The sequence below is a fragment of the Trachemys scripta genome, chromosome 2 (genome assembly GCF_013100865.1).
Source record: "Trachemys scripta elegans isolate TJP31775 chromosome 2, CAS_Tse_1.0, whole genome shotgun sequence".
Lineage (NCBI taxonomy): Eukaryota > Metazoa > Chordata > Testudines > Emydidae > Trachemys > Trachemys scripta.
In genome coordinates this window covers 223562873-223582153 of record NC_048299.1, presented here as the reverse complement: position 1 = coordinate 223582153, position 19281 = coordinate 223562873, and the positions used below count along the sequence as shown (strand labels likewise).

Genomic DNA, 19281 nt, shown 5'->3' with positions numbered 1-19281 from the left:
CACCCCAACACACACCCAGCCTTCTGCCCTGCACCCCCACAGCCCCATTCCTCTGCCCTGAACCCCCCCACACACACTCAGCCTTCTGCCCTACACCCCCAGCCCTCTGCCCTGAACCCCCCACACCCCAACACACACCCAGCCTTCTGCCCTACACCCCACACACATCCCAGCCTTCTGCACTGCACCCCCTTCCCCAGCCCTCTGCCCTGATTCCTAAACGCCCACCCCCAGGTCTGGGGTCCTGACCGCAGGCCCTACTCAGCCCGCTGCCGGCCTAGGTGAACAGAACCCCAGGCTGGCAGCGAGCTGAGCAGGCTGGTGGCGTAAGATCAGCATTTTAATTTAATTTTAAATAACGCTTCTTAAACATTTTGAAAACCTTGTTTGCTTTACATACAATAGTTTAGTTATATAATATAGACTTATAGAAAGAGACCTTCTAAAAACGTTAAAATGTATTACTGGCACGCGAAACCTTAAATTAGAGTGAATAAATGAAGACTCGGCACACCACTTCTGAAAGATTGCCAACTCCTGGTATAGAGCATGGGGAGAAGCTTGTATCAGCAGGAAGCACTGAAGTCGCATCAGATGCTCTCCTTGCATTTCACCTGCTGATTAGTTTCTCAGACTTCATTTCTTCTGTGACACTTTAATATTGCTGACCTGAGCTGATCATGATATTGGCTTAAAAATAACAAGATTTTTAAAACAATAAATGTGGAGTTGGTACTATGTGTCTTTGGGTGTGGCACTTTTCAAGCTTTGATCCACAACCATGAGAGCTAGAAATGTTTGGGTTTTTTTTTTTTTTTTTTTTTGTTTTAGAGAAAGCGTCGATTCTCATGTAGTCACATGAATTCAGGAGCTGGGATTTAAGAAGAACCACAAATTTCATGGGAGTTGGTAACACTGTGCTCTCCATGATTTGTCTCAGCCACTGGCAAAATTCTGGGGGAAAGTTTAAGGAGAATCTACTCAGCCCATTTTTAATTAAATGAGCAGGAAAAAAGTATACTTTCCCCATTAAATAAAACTAAATAAAGTTGTTTTGTACATGTACAACTGAAAGCTGCTGAACTTTAGACTTCGCATGTGGTCAATCCTCCCTAAGAATTTAGGCTGCAGTTGTCTTTTAATATTTTATTTTCATAATTATCAGTGTTTTAAGTGATTAAAACTAGGTTTGGTATTTTTCAGTATTAAATTTTTACTCACTTTAAAGTTGTCTGCTCACTGACAGTACTATAGAGTTGTGTTAACTATTGTGCAACTCCATATTGGTGCGTCTATAGCAGTGGTTCTCAAACTGTGGTCAGGACCCCAAAATGGAGTCGCTAGGGCCAGTATTAGACTTGTTGGGACCCAGGGCTGACTCTAAAGCCTGAGCTCAACCCCCACTTGGGGCAGTGAGACTCAGGCTCCAGCTCCCTGTCCCCCAACCCAGGGTGTCAGGGCTTGGGCTCCGCCCCCCGGTCACATAATAACTTTGTTGTCAGAAGGGGGTCACGATGCAGTGAAGTTTGAGAACCCCTGATTATTAGAATAAGACCTGCCACCAACCCCAGTAATAGACAAATGTAAATTTAGAGTTAAGTTTTTCAATCCTTAAGGATATCAGATATACTTAAAGCGTCTTAGGTTTGGTGTAAATTGATTAACTCCTGATAAAAGTGTTTTTGAATTAAGGTTAAGAACTGTCAGTAATTACTTATTTACGTAAAAGTGGCCAGGAATTATTTCTACAGCTCCAGACAGTGGTGCTGTTTCAGTATGAAATTGACTAGAAATGGGTGTTGAACATCTTAAACACACTGAAACAACAAACAAAATATTGTGATATAATCATTTATTTTTTGGAAAAATTCCAAAAACAAGAAGATGAAAACCAGGAAGGAGCAGTTGATTATAAAAGAGGAGGCTTCTGTTTATACATAAATGCCTTGTAGTAAATGTGAAAGAAATTGCATGGGGAAAATTACCAAAAATCTCATTAAAGTTTAATGTAAAATATATTTTTTTTAACTTTGCCAGAGTTTCTGTATAAAAACACTGTAATCTTATTTGTTCATTTTATTTTTAAGGCACTTTAGAAAAACCACTTACAAGAATATATGGAATTCTTAGTGATATCAAAACAGTTTCTCTGAAAATTTGGCTAATTACAGAATTATGGTTCGACTAACAGTGGATCTAGTTGCTAAAAGCATCAATCACAAAAACCGCAAAGAAGAATCTCTGGCACAGTACCTGAGGAAGATAACTCACCTGAACTTATCAGATAAAAATATTGATACAATTGTAAGAACTTTTTCATAAATCATGAAAATACTACTTTTAATTTTTTAACTCAGTTTTATAGCTGGGGTTTTAGGATGTTTTAGTGCTGTTTTTGATTATTTGTTAATTTTTGGGAGGACAATGCTGATCCCTATATTATATTTTAAAACATTATAATTGACCAGCTTTTTTAAAAGGTCTATTTGAAAACACACATTGTAGCATGCATTGCTGAATTTTTAAAAATAGATACTCCGGGAGAGCCTGCATGTACTTGGCAGTACATAAGATTAATTTGGAATGTACACCTTAAAGCTGTGATAGTACCTGTAGTTCTTTCAGATATTCACACACTTCAGTGTTTTATAATTCCCACTGACCAACAGAATTGTTCTTCACCATTGGCCTTATTCTGTTTTCTTACGGCAGGCAAAACTCTCATTGAAGTCAGTTGGGATTTTTACCTGCATAAAAGTGGGGGGGTGTAACCTATGTATCCAGCACACAGGAAGGATGTATGGGGCACATCAGCTATTTTACCTAATTTTTTTTATTAAAAGAAAAGTATATAAAAGCAATTGCGCTTTGAAGAAGAGAGATGCAATCAGTAGCTTTCTGCCTTTCAAATGTTAAACAATGTTTTGTAGTTTAAGAAAGGTTAAAGTTTAAAATCTCTTTTGTAACATTCCATAGAAGAAGCAAATATATAGTTATTGTTTTAAAAATGAAATTAGTTTGCTATCTTTTAATTTAATTTGAGACATTTGCCACCTTATTAAATTCAGGAAAAAAGGGGGGCTGTAAAGCTTACCCAGTGCACTGATGCTAATTAGGGACCTTTGGGCATTGCTGCAATGCAAATAATACCTAATAAAAGTACTGTAACTAATTAATGACCAAGAGAGGAAGGGGAGAACAGAAACTCTGCAGCTCAGATTTTTCATTATTTTAAAGAGGTAGTAATAGTCTCAAATGCTGCTAAAATACAGCACTATTTTCATTTTTAAATAGCTATTTTTTCTTCTCTTGGGAATCTTATGGAAGAGTTGTTAACTTGTAGCAAATTCTTTGCACTTGCCTATGATTTATTCTCTGCATTTTGGAGGAAGGTTGGGAAGAGGAAGGAGAGAAACAGGATGGGATATAGGTCAAGTGAGGCTAATAAATTTGGACCAGTATGATGGTTGTCCAAAATTGCACAGGTTATACTTTTCATTAGTGAATTAATTTGCTCTTTGGTCTAACCATTTTAAAAATAATGGTACTTAATTTTAAAAGAGTAAACCTGCAAACTGTGAGCTCTATCCTGCTCCTTTTCAACATAAGGATGGGAGTTTTGCCATAGATTTCAATGGGGCCTGGATTAGTTCTGATTTCCCTCAAGATACTGACTAAACTCAAACCAGGGATGGATTTCTTAAAAACAAAGCATTAAACTCGGTTTTGAACTGTAAAGGTATTACACCCTGATCCTGTGGCTGGATTCTATGTAGGCAAACACCTGCACCCTCATGGAGCCCCACTGACGTTAAAAGAGCTAAGCCCAGGAGCAGGGGTCTGCCATGAAGATCCAGTTGCAGGAGAACAGGTCTTTAGATACCAACGTGACAGATGCCTTAGGAATACTTTGAAATAAATATGCTAGCAGAATTTTATATATTTTTCAGGTTATTTTTAAGAATGTCTTTCAACGAAGGGTCAGATTCTGATGAAATCTTAAAAGAGGAAATATAGTAAAATACATTCAACGTTTTTATACTTTCTTAATTGAAAAACTGTTTTCCATTACACCAATGACAAGGTAGCTTTCAGTTTGTTTGAGGCAGCAATCCACTGAACAGATGTTTTCCTGAAATGTACTTGAAGAAGGCAGGGAAGACAATGAGATCATAAACTAAGTCATGTTCACAGGTTGGGGAGAGCCATGAGTCTCAGTTTCAATACAGCAAAGCATTAAAGAGAAAAATCAGTGTTTGCCCCAGGAGACAGTTGCTTAATTATGTTTACTATAAATGGTGAATTAAAGTTAGTGTTTGTCAGTGGTGAAAATCTACAGATAGATCATACAGCAGAACTGAATCTAAGGCAAAAAAAACCAAGCTCCAGAAGTTGATTATAAGGGAGCTGAATATAATCATTTTATTCTTTCTTCCAGGATGACCTCTCTTTGTGCAGAAATCTTAATGTCCTGTATTTGTATGATAACCAAATTAGACAAATCCATAACTTGTGCTTTGCTTCAAATCTAACACACCTGTACCTGCAAAACAATTGCATTTCATGTATAGAGAACCTCACATCACTGAAAAAACTTGAGAAACTGTAAGTGAAAATTGTCTTTTATTTTGAAAAAATAAAAAAATGTTATTGTATACTATGTATATATTAATAAGAAATTTAAGAAAAAGTTAATCATTGAAGTCCTGTACCTGTAAGTAAGCTAAATGTTGTCTTTCAAATCCGTGATAAAGTCAGATCTGACAGCTATAAGAAAGTGGTTTGTTTTTTGTTTTTTTTACAGTGGTTGCAGGGAAAGGAATGATAAAAGCTAGGGTGCAGGGGAGAATGTTTGATGAGAATCAGATCTAGGACGTAAAACCAAGCAAGGCCTACGTGCTTGAATATGTACCGCCACCTGGAAGTATTAAGTAGAGCATTTAACCTCTCTGGATGCTAAATGGATGCTGAATTGGGTTGCTCAGACCAACTAAAAGCTGAAACTTGTGATCTATTTGTTAACATCAACTGATTGTTATTTAGTATCACCCAGAATGTGGTGGAAGGCAGGTATATCAATCCTAGAATGGTGAAGGCTCTTTTTCCTATGTACTGAAACAAGGTTACCTCAGGTTAATTAGAGACACCTGAGTCCAATTAAGTGATGCTGGTGACTTTAAAAAGCCCCTCTTCTGGTGAGAGAGAGGGATGCCAAACAAGCTACAGCAGGGTTAAGGGTATCAGTGAGAAAAAGCTTCTTCTAGGTAGAAGGCTGCCCTTCTCCCTATAGGGCAGGGGTAGTCACTCATTTTTTGTCAAGGTCCAAATTTCTTGGTCAAGGTACAGTCAAGATCAATACTCCAGTGAAAATAACAACAATAATGATAATAAGTAAATAAAAAGATTTTGGGGTCCATTCAAAAGCACTGGAGGTCCAGATTTGGCCCACGGTCCGCCTGTTGACTACCCCTGCTATAAGGGAAACAACTAAGTTTACTTCTGTTTGGGGAAGGGTTGGCAGCCAGATGCCAGCATAATAAGTCAACGCCTTGGAGAAGGACAAGGAAATACATTTCTTTTGTGTTGTGAGTGCTTAAGAGAACTACTTGTGCCTACCTTGAGGCTCATCTTGTAAGCATTGGGGAAGAAAGCCCAAATCATTCAAAACCTCCAAAGTAGGACTGATTTACTTTAGGCCTCTACTGCCAAAGCAGAAACTCGGGCTGATGAGGCAAAGGAGGAGCCTTGCCAGAAATCATAAATACCCTTCATTGGCTATATAACATTTCCATTCAAGTGTTTTGTGACCACATACACTGTGTAGCAATGGATATTATTTGAAATTTATCATTAGATTTACTCTGTTTGAAATACTGTCTTCTTTTCCAGAAGATTTAACAAGAGTATTATTATCTATAGACTAATAGAATTGATAGACTAGACTTGCATCTATTAATCTATAAATAGTACAGTTGGATACAAGTCTGTTTAAATAGGAATTCTTCACTCAGTTGCAATTCCTTAACACATTAATTGCTACAGTTTAATAATGCCTGTAAGGGATTCATTTCTATTTTGAGACTTGAGTGTGAATCTGCTTTGTTTTGTTTTTCTTTTACCCTCAAACTGCGTTAAGTCCCATTTATGTTGTTTTCTGCAGGTATCTGGGGAGCAATTACATCACAGTAGTAGAGGGCTTGGAAACATTAGAAGAACTGAGAGAGCTACATGTTGAAAGCCAGCGGCTTCCTCTTGGAGAAAAGCTCTTGTTTGATCCAAGAACTCTTCATTCCCTGGCAGTAAGCATATATATGAATTTTCTGACAAGCAGTGACAATAGACCAGAGGTCAGCAACCTTCAGCACGCAGCCTATCAGGGTAATCTGCTGGCGGGACGTGAGACATTTTGTTTACGTTGCCCATCCGCAGGCATGGCCCCCCGCAGCTCCCAGTGGCTACGGTTCACCGTTCCCGGCCAATGGGAGCTGCAGGAAGCAGTGTGGGCGGATTACCCTGATGAGCCACGTGCCAAAGGTTGCCAACCCCTGCAATAGACTTATGAAAGAAAGGAAGTGTGGATGGCTCAATATTTTGTACATTGCCCCCTTTTCCTTAGTTATAAGGCCTCCATTCAAGTGGGATCTGTAAAGGATTGATTTTTTTTTTCTCTCCATGTAACTTAGAAAATAGCTAGGAAAAAACTGGAGTGCCACATTCCAGCAGAGTCCAGCAACCTGTTTGCTTGTTTATTTGTGGAATGTATTTATTTATTTGCCTGAAGCTGAAGGATACATTTTCTTTATGCAGAAGAAATAAACAGTGAATAAGTTGAAAAGAGAGAAGGGATTTATTATAGAGAAGTCAATTACTCAATTCTTGAATCCAAAGCTTGCAAACTTTTTCAGAGGTGGCACTTAGAGTTAATAACCCAGCAGCCAATGAATTTGGCAGCATTCTGGGGAAAATCCTTATGAAAAGATGAACAGTTTTTTCAGTCTATGAAATATCATCATGTTTTTCTTCAACCATCTTTAGAGTGATGTCTTTTGTCCTTTTTGTACAAAGTTAATCACAGTATCTATTTTTGCTCTTCACATTCGTTTCCTCTCCCATCTGTTCTTGTTTCTCATGGCTGGAAACAAGGAAAGGGCCAGAAACATGAGCCCAGTCATCTCTCCATGGATTACCAGCTATTGTTTTGCCAACCAGCAGTGGTCCCTGGACCACTGTTTGGGAAGTTTGGGGTTATTAATTGTGTGCACAGGAAGAATGGTAGAGCTAAAACTTCTGTCCTTTTCTGATATGCAGAGCTCACTCTTCAGATCCGGTTCTAGGAGGGATTTAGGTTTCTAGATTTGCACTGCTGAAAGAAACAGTCAATGGTCAAGCAATAATTAGTCCCTTTTCTAGCCTAGATTTAAACATGCTAGTTCAATATTCCTCTTTCCAGTTCCTAAACGCATAAGTGCCTTTTTTTCCTTTGACATAAAAGTATACAATATTTTGCTAATTTGGATAAATGTTACCTGAACTACATTTATTTTGGGGATAGAGCCAGGGCCAACAAGAAGGGGGGGAAGCCGGTACAAATTACCAAGGCCCGGCAGTCCGGAAGGGGGCCCAGCTTCCCCGGCTTCCACACCCCCCCCCTCGTCGGCACCCCCATTTCTGCGGGGCCGGAAAAAATTCCGGGCCCGGCTTTCCCCCCTCTCTCGTCGGCCCTGTTTAGCCAGTCCGCCCTTGCTGGGGTGCCCGAAAAAATTCCAGGCCCGGCTTCCTCCCCTCCTTCGGCTCTGTTTAGCTGGTCCGCCCTTGCTGGGGGGCCCGAAAAAATGTTTTCACCAGGGCACGAACCTGCTCTTGGCGGCCCTGGATAGAACAGCGGGCTCACCATAGGTACTCTAAAAGAGTGTTACATGATGGATTACCTCGTGTTGTTTTCCAAAAAGTTGCACATTACTAAAAGGCCCAGGTCATGTTTATTCGTTGTTGGACTCATCAAGAGGGTAAGTTCCAAAAGAAAGGCTAAGGCAATAGGACTGTGCATATGAGAAAGGAGTGTGCATATGAACAAGGTTTGTGAGATCAGGTCTGAAAGGAAGGCAACATAATCTAGTGGTTAGAGCAAGGAATGTGGGAGCTCTTCTGTAGACTTGGTGTGTGACCATGGGCAAGTCAATTAACTTCTGTGTCTCAGCTCTGCGTCCGGAAATTAGGGCTATTAATACTTATTGTGATGCTTTCATGGCCTTCTGACTTGTGAGGCACTACTGTACCACCAGCCCTTAGCACAAGGAAGCCCACAGGCAACACAAGCACTCTTCCCTAGGCCTTGCAGGCCCCACTGTCACTCAGGTACAAATTGAGAGATTGTGAAATCTACAAGAGAGGAAAGCAACAGGAAGAAACAAACAGCAGGGGGTGCCCTATTTATGAATAAAGTTGAAGAATTGGTCTGGTATATCTTGGAGTGCAAAGAAACACATGGAATCCTTCACCTAGGAGGCAAACTAACAGCTTGCATGTGTCTGAAAAAAGGGTCACAGCCTGCTTAGCAGTGCATTGCAAGAATTTGGGGTGAGCAATACTTTATTACACATGAGTATCTTGTTAATTTAGTTTAGGCTCTAGAATGCGTTATAATTTTATTTTATATGTAATCTTTTGTTTCCAAAATCTCTATTCTTTGTTAAATAAATGTATGCTTGATTTCACTATAAATAAAACTAAGTGCTTTGAATTAAGCTGAGTGGTGATCTAAAGTGAAACTGGTAAGCTGTTTCTTTGGAAGTAGTGGATTGGTGAATACTGTGAGTGTCCAGGAGGCCCAGGAGTTGGACACTCCAGGGAGATGCTCAGTGGGCTTGAGGGTTGGAGTGTCCCTATCACTAACCTGCAAAGTAACAGCGGGGCCTGCAAGGCCTGGAGTCGACTGCTGGTGTTGCTCGTGGCTGGTGGAGTTGGAGAACTGACCCCTATCAGGCATAGATGAGGCTTCCTCACGCTAAGGGCAGGTGGCAGCAAGTTGCCTTACAATCCTGAGTACCCCCAGGAAGCGTCACAGCATACAATACACAAATGACGAGACAGGGAAATAAGTGTCAGTTATCTTCTGCCTGAAAGGAACATCTGCAAGGTATGTCACCCCCTGGTGACTTACCTTAACTCCAAGACCTCAAGAACATGATTTTCAGTATAGATACATAGCTCCTTAATATTATCTACACATACATTTTGCAGCAATTATAATGTCCAGGGGGCAACTGGCTCACGGTAGAGACCTCACATGCCACCCTTTGGTGAACTGTTATGCAGTATCTGACCCAGTGGATCCCTGTAAAGCCTTCTGCACCCCACGCCGTCTGCCAGTTGGCACCAAGAGTTCTTTGGGTCATACTTACCCACCTTTATACAGCAGTTTGAAACATTCAAATTAAAAATGCTATATAAATGCTAAGCATTATATTATGAAAACAGTAGAGATACAACATTGTTGCAGGTTGACTTCATGACCCAAAATACATATCCTTGTGGGGACTCTCAAGCCCCTATACAGAGAACATGCACATCCAGCATCAAAGGTTATGTGAAATATTAGACGATCCTGTGTAGTCTCATTTACATGTTTCAGCCAAACCTTACAAAATTCACAATGTGGCCCTGCTGACAGAATTTTCTCAAAGGAATTACTGTTACACTTTTGCAATGTGAGAAAATAATTGTATTTTTTTTCCTTTTTTCTTCCAGAAATCTTTGTCAGTGTTGAATATCAGCAATAACAATATAGATGAACTGGGAGAATTAGCACTTCTGGAAAATATTTCTCATCTTATAGCAGTTGACAACCAACTTCACCATGTGAAGGTATTAAAAAGAATGTTTTTTAATATCTAGTGTGAGTGAAATCAAAATAATCAGACTGATCATTATTATTAAGGTATTTTAATAGCCAGTTCAACATTTGTTTCATTCTAATAATTTATTGTGAGTTACGGAGCCTGATCCAAATCAGATTGAAGTAAATGGGAATCTTTCCTCAGACCTCAGTGGACTTTGAATCAGGCCCACAGTGCAAAGGCCCTATGGCATCAGAATGTTGGATTTGGCTTGTTTTTAATTAACTTGCAAGTAAATTTTACCACATTACAAATTTTAGTTCTCTGTCTTGGGATAACTGCTATAAATCCCCACACGTTAGTCAGCATTTTTATTGTGAATGAGGTAAGGCAGTTCTTAGATATTTGATCGGCTGGCCAGTGTCTCAGCCCTTCTTCTCATCTTCAAATTACACCAGATATTTTATTTCTGCCAGAATATCATAAGAATCAGTGGTCATGAAAGTGGCTACTGAATTTCTTTCCTTTGGGAGACATGAAAACTGTCGAACCCATTCCCTTTTTGGAGAAGGACCTTAGTGTCTTCTAAGCAAGAGCCCTTATCTTGCATAGTAGCAGTTATAAAGAAATCTACATAATGAGACAGAAAGTGAGGTCTTGAGTGCATTTACAATCTTCTTTTCCGGCAGTGAATGTAGTTTAAATAAAATGCATTAAACAAGTTTTCTGGATCTATATTTTCAATAATACAGTTTATCTTCTTAGAAGGGATTTGCCTTGTCAACTGTCATATACTTCTGTGAGATGTGATATATCCTCCCCCCAACATTAATAAAAAAAATAAATTTAAACAATATCTTTTCTCATATAGATATCACTAATGAATAACATTAGCACATGAGACTGAAGTTGAAAGATGTGATGAACGTTTTGTGATGTCCAGACCCACACAGGCTTGGGGCATCACAGGAGGGTACATTTTAAATAAATGACTATAGAAGGACATTGCATGAATAGGTTTAATATATTTTACTTAGGCCATAGACATTTACAGCAAAGGCTAGTTTTCTTCTGAAATTGAGGGTTAGGTTTTTGAAACTGAACTAAATACTAAAGGCAATAATTCCAATTCTCTTAAAGGAATATATTCCTATCTAAATAAATAATCCACTGTTAGCCTTCTTTCTGATTCAGTAACTGAGAAAAGAGGAAAAGAGGAACAGCAAGCCAAATCTATGTTGTTCAATTCTGTACATATAATGTTACAATCCTGTGTAATAATATTATTCATACAAAACAACTAAAACTTACCTGGGAAGGAGGAGAAAATAAAAATAAGTGGGGGGAAGTGGTACATTTAATTAGTCAATCAGAAATTGAAGTTTGGAATATATCTTTACTTGTTTTCTGCAGCAGTGAATTTCATGGCTGATGTGGCTCATGTTTTTCTGGAAACTATAGTTAAAAGGATGGCACCTGATGTAATAGTAAAATGAATAGTAGAGGGTTGCACATTTTATTCCTTCTGTAGGTTGAGCTCTTTCCCCATGCCAGTGACTCCTTGAATCCCTCCATTCCTGCAAGCTCCATATGTGCCACCCTCCCATTCCCCTCTTTTTCAGGGACTCCTGCAACCTCCAACTTCATCTCTCATGCCAGAGGTTTCTCCCATTTACCCCCACCATTATTATTTCTTTTCTTTCTGCCTGGGAGAACAATTTAAACTTTATTGGGAAGAAGGGCAGAGATGAGATAAGGGGTGGTATTGGCTGCCATCAAGCAGATAATTACAGACCTGGTGAAGCTGATTGGTCTGCTAACTAGATGCCATGCGCTCTGTGTCCAACCCCTTTCCCCCCACCTTCTCTTCCCACCCCCATTTTCCCATGTCCAGTTTCCGATTTTCACCAGACTCAATAATGATGCCTAAACTGTTTATTGAAATTTTGGAATTGATTGGATGCAGCATTCAAAAATTATTGCATTCCAGACAAAGCCATGAATTTAAGTATAGAGCCTCACTTTGCCTGGCCAATTATGGTTGAGACACTGACCACCAGATTGTGATATTCAAAAATTGAATCACAAATTTTCCTTTCCAAGGCAAATTGCTGTTTTCAAAATGATTGTAATCCATTCTAAAACAACTGTCAGACGTAAAGTCAGCTTTCTTATCCAAAGAGGAACAGAGTGTATATGTAACATCAGGGTTCTCACTATGTCACTAGAGATTTGCAGCAGATTAAAGTCCATAGATTTCCTGCTTATAAAATCATCAAGGAACTCTCCAGTTATACAGAACTGCTCCATTCATGGTCAGCATCAAAATGAAAGTTCTTCCAAATACATTTGTAGGAAGATAGCAAATCAGACACCTAAACATGTACAGTAGCTATTTTAAGTTCAGATCCTTGATGGTTTACCTCTTTTAAAAACATACCATCATCATTATGGACAAATTACTTCTAAAAGGCTGCAGTTTAAAATATATATACAGGTTTAAAGATGTCAAGCTTGACAATTTTTTCTATACTATAACAGGAAATGGCCTCTCAGCCACATCAGAGCCTTTATATGGGAAGACACATAGTTTGGGACAGTTCTTTTACATTTATGTTATCACCCTTATTTTTCTCTCTATGACTTCACGGGAAAATATTTTTGTGTAACCTGTCTGGATGTGTTAAATTAGTTAGAGAGATATAGACTTTGGAGCTATGACTCTCTGGATTAGAAAAGGTTGACGATAGGAAACAGTAGAAATATCATGTTAGTGATCCAGAACTGGAGTGAAAACAATCAGCTGCTAGGTTCAAATACTGCCTTTGAAATGACTTCTTATGTGGCGTTGAGCAAATCACTTAACTTCTCTGCCTCAGTTACCTCTGTATAATGAGGCTAATAATAATTACTACATATTAGCAGTATTCCTGCTAAATCAACATGTCATTATTTAGCTTTTGTTAAGGAAAGTCTCAGTAGTGACACTTCTCTTTTCACTGGTGTCTTTTCACTGTTTCTTCAACATAAAAAAAATGAAAAGGAAAGTAGATTTTAAGTCTTTACTGTATATTTATCATTTAAATCAAGTAACAACAAGGTGCAAAGATTTGGATGGCATATTAAAGTTGTACTTTCCTGCAGTGCGGGAGAGGGGAACAGCAAGAAGACCAGAAAAGGAAATCAGATATTGTTAGATGTTGTGGGCAAAAGTTGGAAACAATAGTGCAGGCAGTGGAGAGAGGGCAGAAGGCCTCAGAGTCTGTGCAGTGGTGAGAAATGACAGGCAGAGAAGAGGAGCGGGGGCTAGAAAGCCATCAAGGATTTTGCAGAGTTTAATAGCAACAGTGAGAACATTAAGTAGTCTGTGCAGGAGAGGTAAATGACAGTGGGAATGGAATAGTAGTCTGTGCAGGAGAAGAAAGTGTGAAAGGCATAACAGAACTAGGTGACATGAAGCATATCCTCTATACCCTTTTCACTGTTGTATGAGGTTTGTCCAGTATAACTATATCAATTATCTTTTTCTCTGAACATAACATTTTAGTTCAGTTTTGTTATGGCAGCATAATAAACCCACTCCCCGCACCTGTGCTGTGCTTGAGCTCAGCATAATTGAGGATTAAGACTAATAAATTCGTATACTTGAAGTTTTGGACAATTAAGGGAATTTTCAGTTTCATTAATAGACATGAGGGAACATGACCCTGTTTCAGATAAGTGAGGTTTGGATAATCAAATGGGATCTGAACTGCACTGACGGCGATTTTAACAAGACTTTAGATAATTTTCTTTAATTCTTACCAACCAATCAACTTTATTGTTGTAAGACCATAAATTGCTGTACATTGATGCCAGGAAGCTGAAAATAAAAACAACAGACAAGCTAAAATCTAACGAACAACTTTGATTTAAAAATCACATTTCTGCCTGAACATTTTCTACATACTGTTATAAAAGTAATACCTAATATTCAAATAACTGAAGATAATTAAAGAAAAATATATTCTCTATATTTGTTTATTTGGATTATTTGACCGTCTTTCCCTTTCCTAAGCGTAGTTAGCTAATTAGTCAGTTTTCATTTTTGTTTTTGTGAGTGTTCTGACACAGCAACAGGGAAAAGAAAATCATTTTTAAGAAAAAGAAAATGTTGTTATAAAACCACAAAAACTAGCAGGAGGGAGCCAGGTTCATGTACAGTACATGAAACTACTTACAGCTGTTTTTTTTAAATTGGCTCACTTATAAGTTGATGTATGCTTAGCATGCCTTTTATTAACATTAGCAGCACTGTCAAGAGATAACTTAGATAGCCACAGTTTTAAAAAAGTTATTTTTATCAGTAACACCTGGGATTCTTCCAAATTAAATATTTTTTTTTAAAAATCTCTTTTCTACTTTTTCCTATTTCTGCTTGTTTGCTTTTTCATTTCTCTATGTCTGGACAATGAAAGTAAACTAGCAATTTCACTTTTGTTTCTAGTCAGATTCACGCACACTACCAGGATGCTGTTTTGTTATGTTTGGGTGCAAATACTGAAAGGGATGTTTATTTGCTTTAAAAAAAAAAACTGTTTCAATTAGAACTTTACTAAGTGCTGGAAATAGTCTGTTGTTTTTATAAAAACTTAAATCAACAAACCTTTTATTTTGAGAAGAATATGACCTAATGTCTATGTAAATGTTATGTTTGATATAGAAAATACTGAAAAGACCTATATAAAACCATCTGTATGTTCGAAGTCTTTAATTTATTCAACCTCTGGCCAGTATTGATTATGACAAGAAGATATCAAAAAAGATGAATTCATTCACTTCACAATTCAGTCAGGAACAAGAGAAAAATTATAGATTTTTTTCTCAAATAGATTATGACAGGTAGTCAGAATGGTGACAAATTGCTGTCTGTAGATGTAGTTAGGGCAGCTGAGCTAGACATTTCCAATAAAAATTGGAGCACACTGGTCAAATACTAGTTCTTAAATGGCCATCATTAATTGTGAAGAAGGTTATTGCCAGTATTACAGCAGCCTACTGAGGCACTCACACCTCCTATATGTGGAATATAATTTGCTCTTCAATATTTTGTAGCAGACCTCAAAGTGATAGCATGACATGATCATTTATCAAACAGAGACTGCCCAGAAAAGTGTCTGGTCCCTTTAGTACAGTTTATTGAAAGCTGGAAAGTGAAAGCACTTTATTAGAGACAGGAAGGCAATGAACAACTAGAGCATATCGAAAGGCTAATCATATTTCAGCACAGGATTAGTGTGTTCTTAGATAAACATACACTAGACTGAGTATGTTCTGGGTCATTTATCAAGTGAGTAACTGCTCATGAAAATCTACAGCACTCTGTACATTCATCAAAGTTTAGCTGTTTACATGTTATGGTTTTAAGTAATATACAGTTTTGAGTTCTAAAAACCTATATTAATTGTATTAATTCTTTTAAAGGGAAATCTAATACTTATTAAACATTTTTCAAGACAATGGCTGATTGCCCAGATAAGAACAAAATAATAAATTATGCTGGCTAAATATTTTCTTTTTAAATAAGCCCAGGCAAAAATGTCTTTTTCCTAAAGTTATTTAACACTTTTTTGAGGGAGAGGGGGGTATACACTGAATCTACTAAACAGTTATGTTATCACAGTATTATGCAGACAGATCTGATAGAGTCTTCCTTCGTAATTAATGTTATGGAACTAACAACGTTTCCCTAGGTGGACTGTTCCCACTTGGGAAGTTCCACAAGAAGAAAGTTTTGTGTCTCCATACTGCAGCTGTCCCTCTCGGACTTCCTTCAGCACTCACTCTATCAGCATGGCTTCTCCAGGAACTGTTCTCCCCTGGGCTTCCCACAGGCTGCTACTCCAGGTCTACCCTTAAACAGTTCCAAACTATGGAGTGGAGAAGTGGGTGTAAGCATTAACTTACCTGCAAAAGTCCCATGGGTTTTTGTTGGGAAGGAGGAGGTTCATGCTGCCTTTCCCTTTGTCCCCTTATTCTCTACCCATGAATCCTAAACCACATGGTACACCTACAGAATGGCTTTCATCAGATTGGGAGGAGAGTGGAATGATGCAGTAGAGTATCATCTTCTGCATCCCCCTTGGATTTAAGTCCCCTCTACTCCCAGAGACAGAATAGATGATAGGGCACATTGTTATTAATTTTGCAGTCTGAATTTGAAGGAGGACCTATGAACTTGGATTAGCAGATATTTGACTTTTGCTATCAAGCCATGAAAATTGTCCACATTTTCTGGTTTATGAAATGCTGATCCTCATTGAGCAGATGTTTCTACAACTATGGTACATCAGTTCTAGTATTATCCACCCCTTCTCTCGCTCTCATACATAGCCTTTAGAATCTCCTCTCAAATGCTCTATACAGCCACATACTATATGGATTCATATTCAGAGTAACATTGGAAGGAAATTTTGGACCATGTGTATTTCAGAAGGTAGGCTCTTTGAATAGAATGCAGCAACTTACTAAGCACTTATGAATAGCCTTCAAATCTTGTTAACTTTAATATATTGAAGTTAAAAGACAGAAAAAAGTTTGATCTAGGTCATATTGCCCTTGATTTACCAGACAGAAACCCAGACTGCAGAAAGGTACATTTTAAATGTTTCACTATTTGGGCCAAGAATGTAACTGACCACCCACAGATATGTAGGGGAGTTACTATGTCTTGTGTAAATTATATTCTTCCAGCATGATTTGCCAGATTTTAGTTTTATTTTTTTAATCAATTTTTGCATGAAATGTCCACTGTCCTATGAATTTCTGAAGCCTGTACAGGTAGAATTATATTTTAAGGGCCTTTTATGATGCAAAAGGCTGTATATCTTCTCCTCCTATGTGTGATATAAAAACATATGCATATGTTACTCACATTACTGTCTTCTTGACTGGCTTTTCTTCAGTGTCTGGCATTTAAAAGTATGATGGCAAAGACAATTGTCTGCAAGTAGCATTATTATATCCTAAAAAACAGAGGATCTTTCTTGTGTTCAGCTACCAAGTGCTAACATTTTTGTTGCCTGGCATCAGGACCCTATTCTGTGGTCTTCCCAACTAACCCAATAGAAGTTTCCATGCTCTCCCACAAGAGAAGCATGATAAAGATAGACCAGATTTTATGCATGTCTATAAAATACTGGTTTTCAGGCTAGCATTCTCAGCTAGAGCCGTTGTCGGACCTGAGCTTTCCTGTCATTACTGATCACTGGTGCTCTGAGTTAGAAAATCTTTAACACCTCCAAAAATGCTTCTTCAGCAATCAATTTTTCCTGCATGAAAATATGGTAAGCACTAGGTGGAGGTCAATAGACTTATTCCGATAAAGTCTCTGCTCTATTTGGCTTTCCAGAGGCACTGCAAAATCAACCAAAAGAAACTTCTGCCACCAGCCAGAGCTTTTGCAAAAATAGGCTCAGAGTGTATGGAAATCTGATTAGACAACATCAGAGCCTGGACTGAGCATTTACTATTTAAAATGATAGACAACATCTTACAGTTCTAGGATAATGAATGTTGTTGTTAGCACCAAGTCCAGTACAAGCAAAGCAAAACCATGGGACTGGTAACCTAATACCTTTATGGAAAGATTTGACCTACAGCTTGTTGCATTCCCCACTCTCTTCTTGACCCGGAGTCCCCTTCTGTTACAATATGTCTGAACCAGTCCTACTTAGTACTGTTGCTTTCTGGCTTCTTTCCATAACCATATTCCTCCCATTTGGAAGCGCCTCAGTTAGTTGAGGATTTTTATCATAGGAACTAGTGCTAGACAATTGTCTTGGGATGTGTAAACCTGACTCTAGAGGGGAGTGTCAGAAATAAAGAATCAAAACCAATGGATGATGATTGGCATGTCAGCTTGCCATCACTCACTTTGTATTTGATCGTAAATGTTTCTGTCACTGCCTTCCTATTTCTATTATGTAAAATACTGTGCTGCATTCAAAAAGTGTCATACAAAGCCCCAGTCCTACAAATACACATACTTAATTTTACACCCAGAAGTCCAAAAGAAGACTTTTCCATGAACAACCAGCATGATTACCGAACTCTATCGTCTTCAGTCTCAAGATAAAGCAACAGTCTTGGTTTTTCTCTTTTCTTCTGTTAATTGCAGGATTTGGAGTTTGTATTGAACAAATGGACCAAGCTGTGCAGAATGGATCTTAAAGGGAATCCTGTTTGCCGCAAACCAAAATACAGGGACAGGCTTATTATACAGTCAAAAACTCTAGGTAAAAGAGTATGGTTAGAACTCTTTCCACTTAAAAAAAATAGTTGGCACATTATCTATTTTTGAATTACAGTGAAACTCCTATGAAACCAAGTAATGTCCTCCACATTAATGTCAGGTGGTAAATATAATTTTTAAAAGCTATTGTACAAGTTATATAGTTTAAATTGATTAATAAGCTAAAAAAACCCTGTTGCTTATTATGACTCAACTTATTATTATTAACAAAAGTACAGTTTACTAAAAAGGAGTGATACTATGGCATATCCATACAATTATAATTCAAGCTTTTCTGTGTTTGTGGTCCCAAATTAGGCGATACTGATTTTTAAAGATATCTTTCATTTTTTTCCCCTTGTAGCATTACTGCAGGGTAGAGTTAAGGTAGTTTGGGTGTCTTAACTATGCATTTTACGTTGATGCTTCTTACATTGATGGAAGAGGTTTTTCTGTTGATGTAGTTAATTCACCTCTCCAAGAATGGTAGTTAGGTCAACGGAAGAATTATTCCATCAACCGAGGCATGTCTACATCAAGAGTTAAGTTGACCTAACTACGGCACTCAAGGCACAATATTTTTCACAGCCCTGAGCAATGTAGCTAAGTTGATCTATTTTTTAAGTGTAGACCAGGCCTAAGTTGTAGTCAAACAAGAAACTTAATTTGGAAATGTGGATGGAGTCAAATCATGCTAGAACTGTGGGTCCTACTGCACTACAGAGTGAGTGAAGTTATGATAAAGGATCAAATCGTGCTTTCTTACATCATACAGGTGGCCCCAAGAGGTCAGTGGGACTATTTGATGAGTAAGGCAGGCAGGTTTTGGTTGCAAATGTGTACTTCCTTATGCCCTTATAAATGTATATGTCCTGCATAAATGTATGCTCTCTTTTTAGACCCCTGCACTCTCACTATCACGTCTTAATTTGGATATCAAACATTCTCCTTGCAAACCATACAAATAATTGATAGTCTCTTTCCCATGCATTTGAAAACTGCCATGTTACACATGAAATTCATTTCTTTATGAATAATTTTCAAGATATAATCTATCACTTGATTTCTTTTCTGACAAAGTTAACTAAAATGTAAGCAATTTTTGGCAAAAGGAAACATATCAGTGTACATAAGATATTTAATAGTTTAACCTTTTAGTTGACTAACTTTATT

General features: G+C 38.0%; 1 protein-coding gene across 1 annotated transcript in view; it reads left to right on the top strand.

The window, feature by feature from the left end:
* Window positions 1–19281, top strand: part of PPP1R42 (protein phosphatase 1 regulatory subunit 42) — a 63021-nt gene that overhangs the window by 1831 nt on the left and 41909 nt on the right. The window contains exons 2-6 of the mRNA XM_034763044.1: window positions 2088–2304; window positions 4439–4605; window positions 6161–6299; window positions 9748–9864; window positions 17995–18112. Coding sequence (XP_034618935.1) covers window positions 2176–2304; window positions 4439–4605; window positions 6161–6299; window positions 9748–9864; window positions 17995–18112 — 670 coding nt within the window. The 5' untranslated portion in view covers window positions 2088–2175. The remainder of the gene's footprint in view (window positions 1–2087; window positions 2305–4438; window positions 4606–6160; window positions 6300–9747; window positions 9865–17994; window positions 18113–19281) is intronic.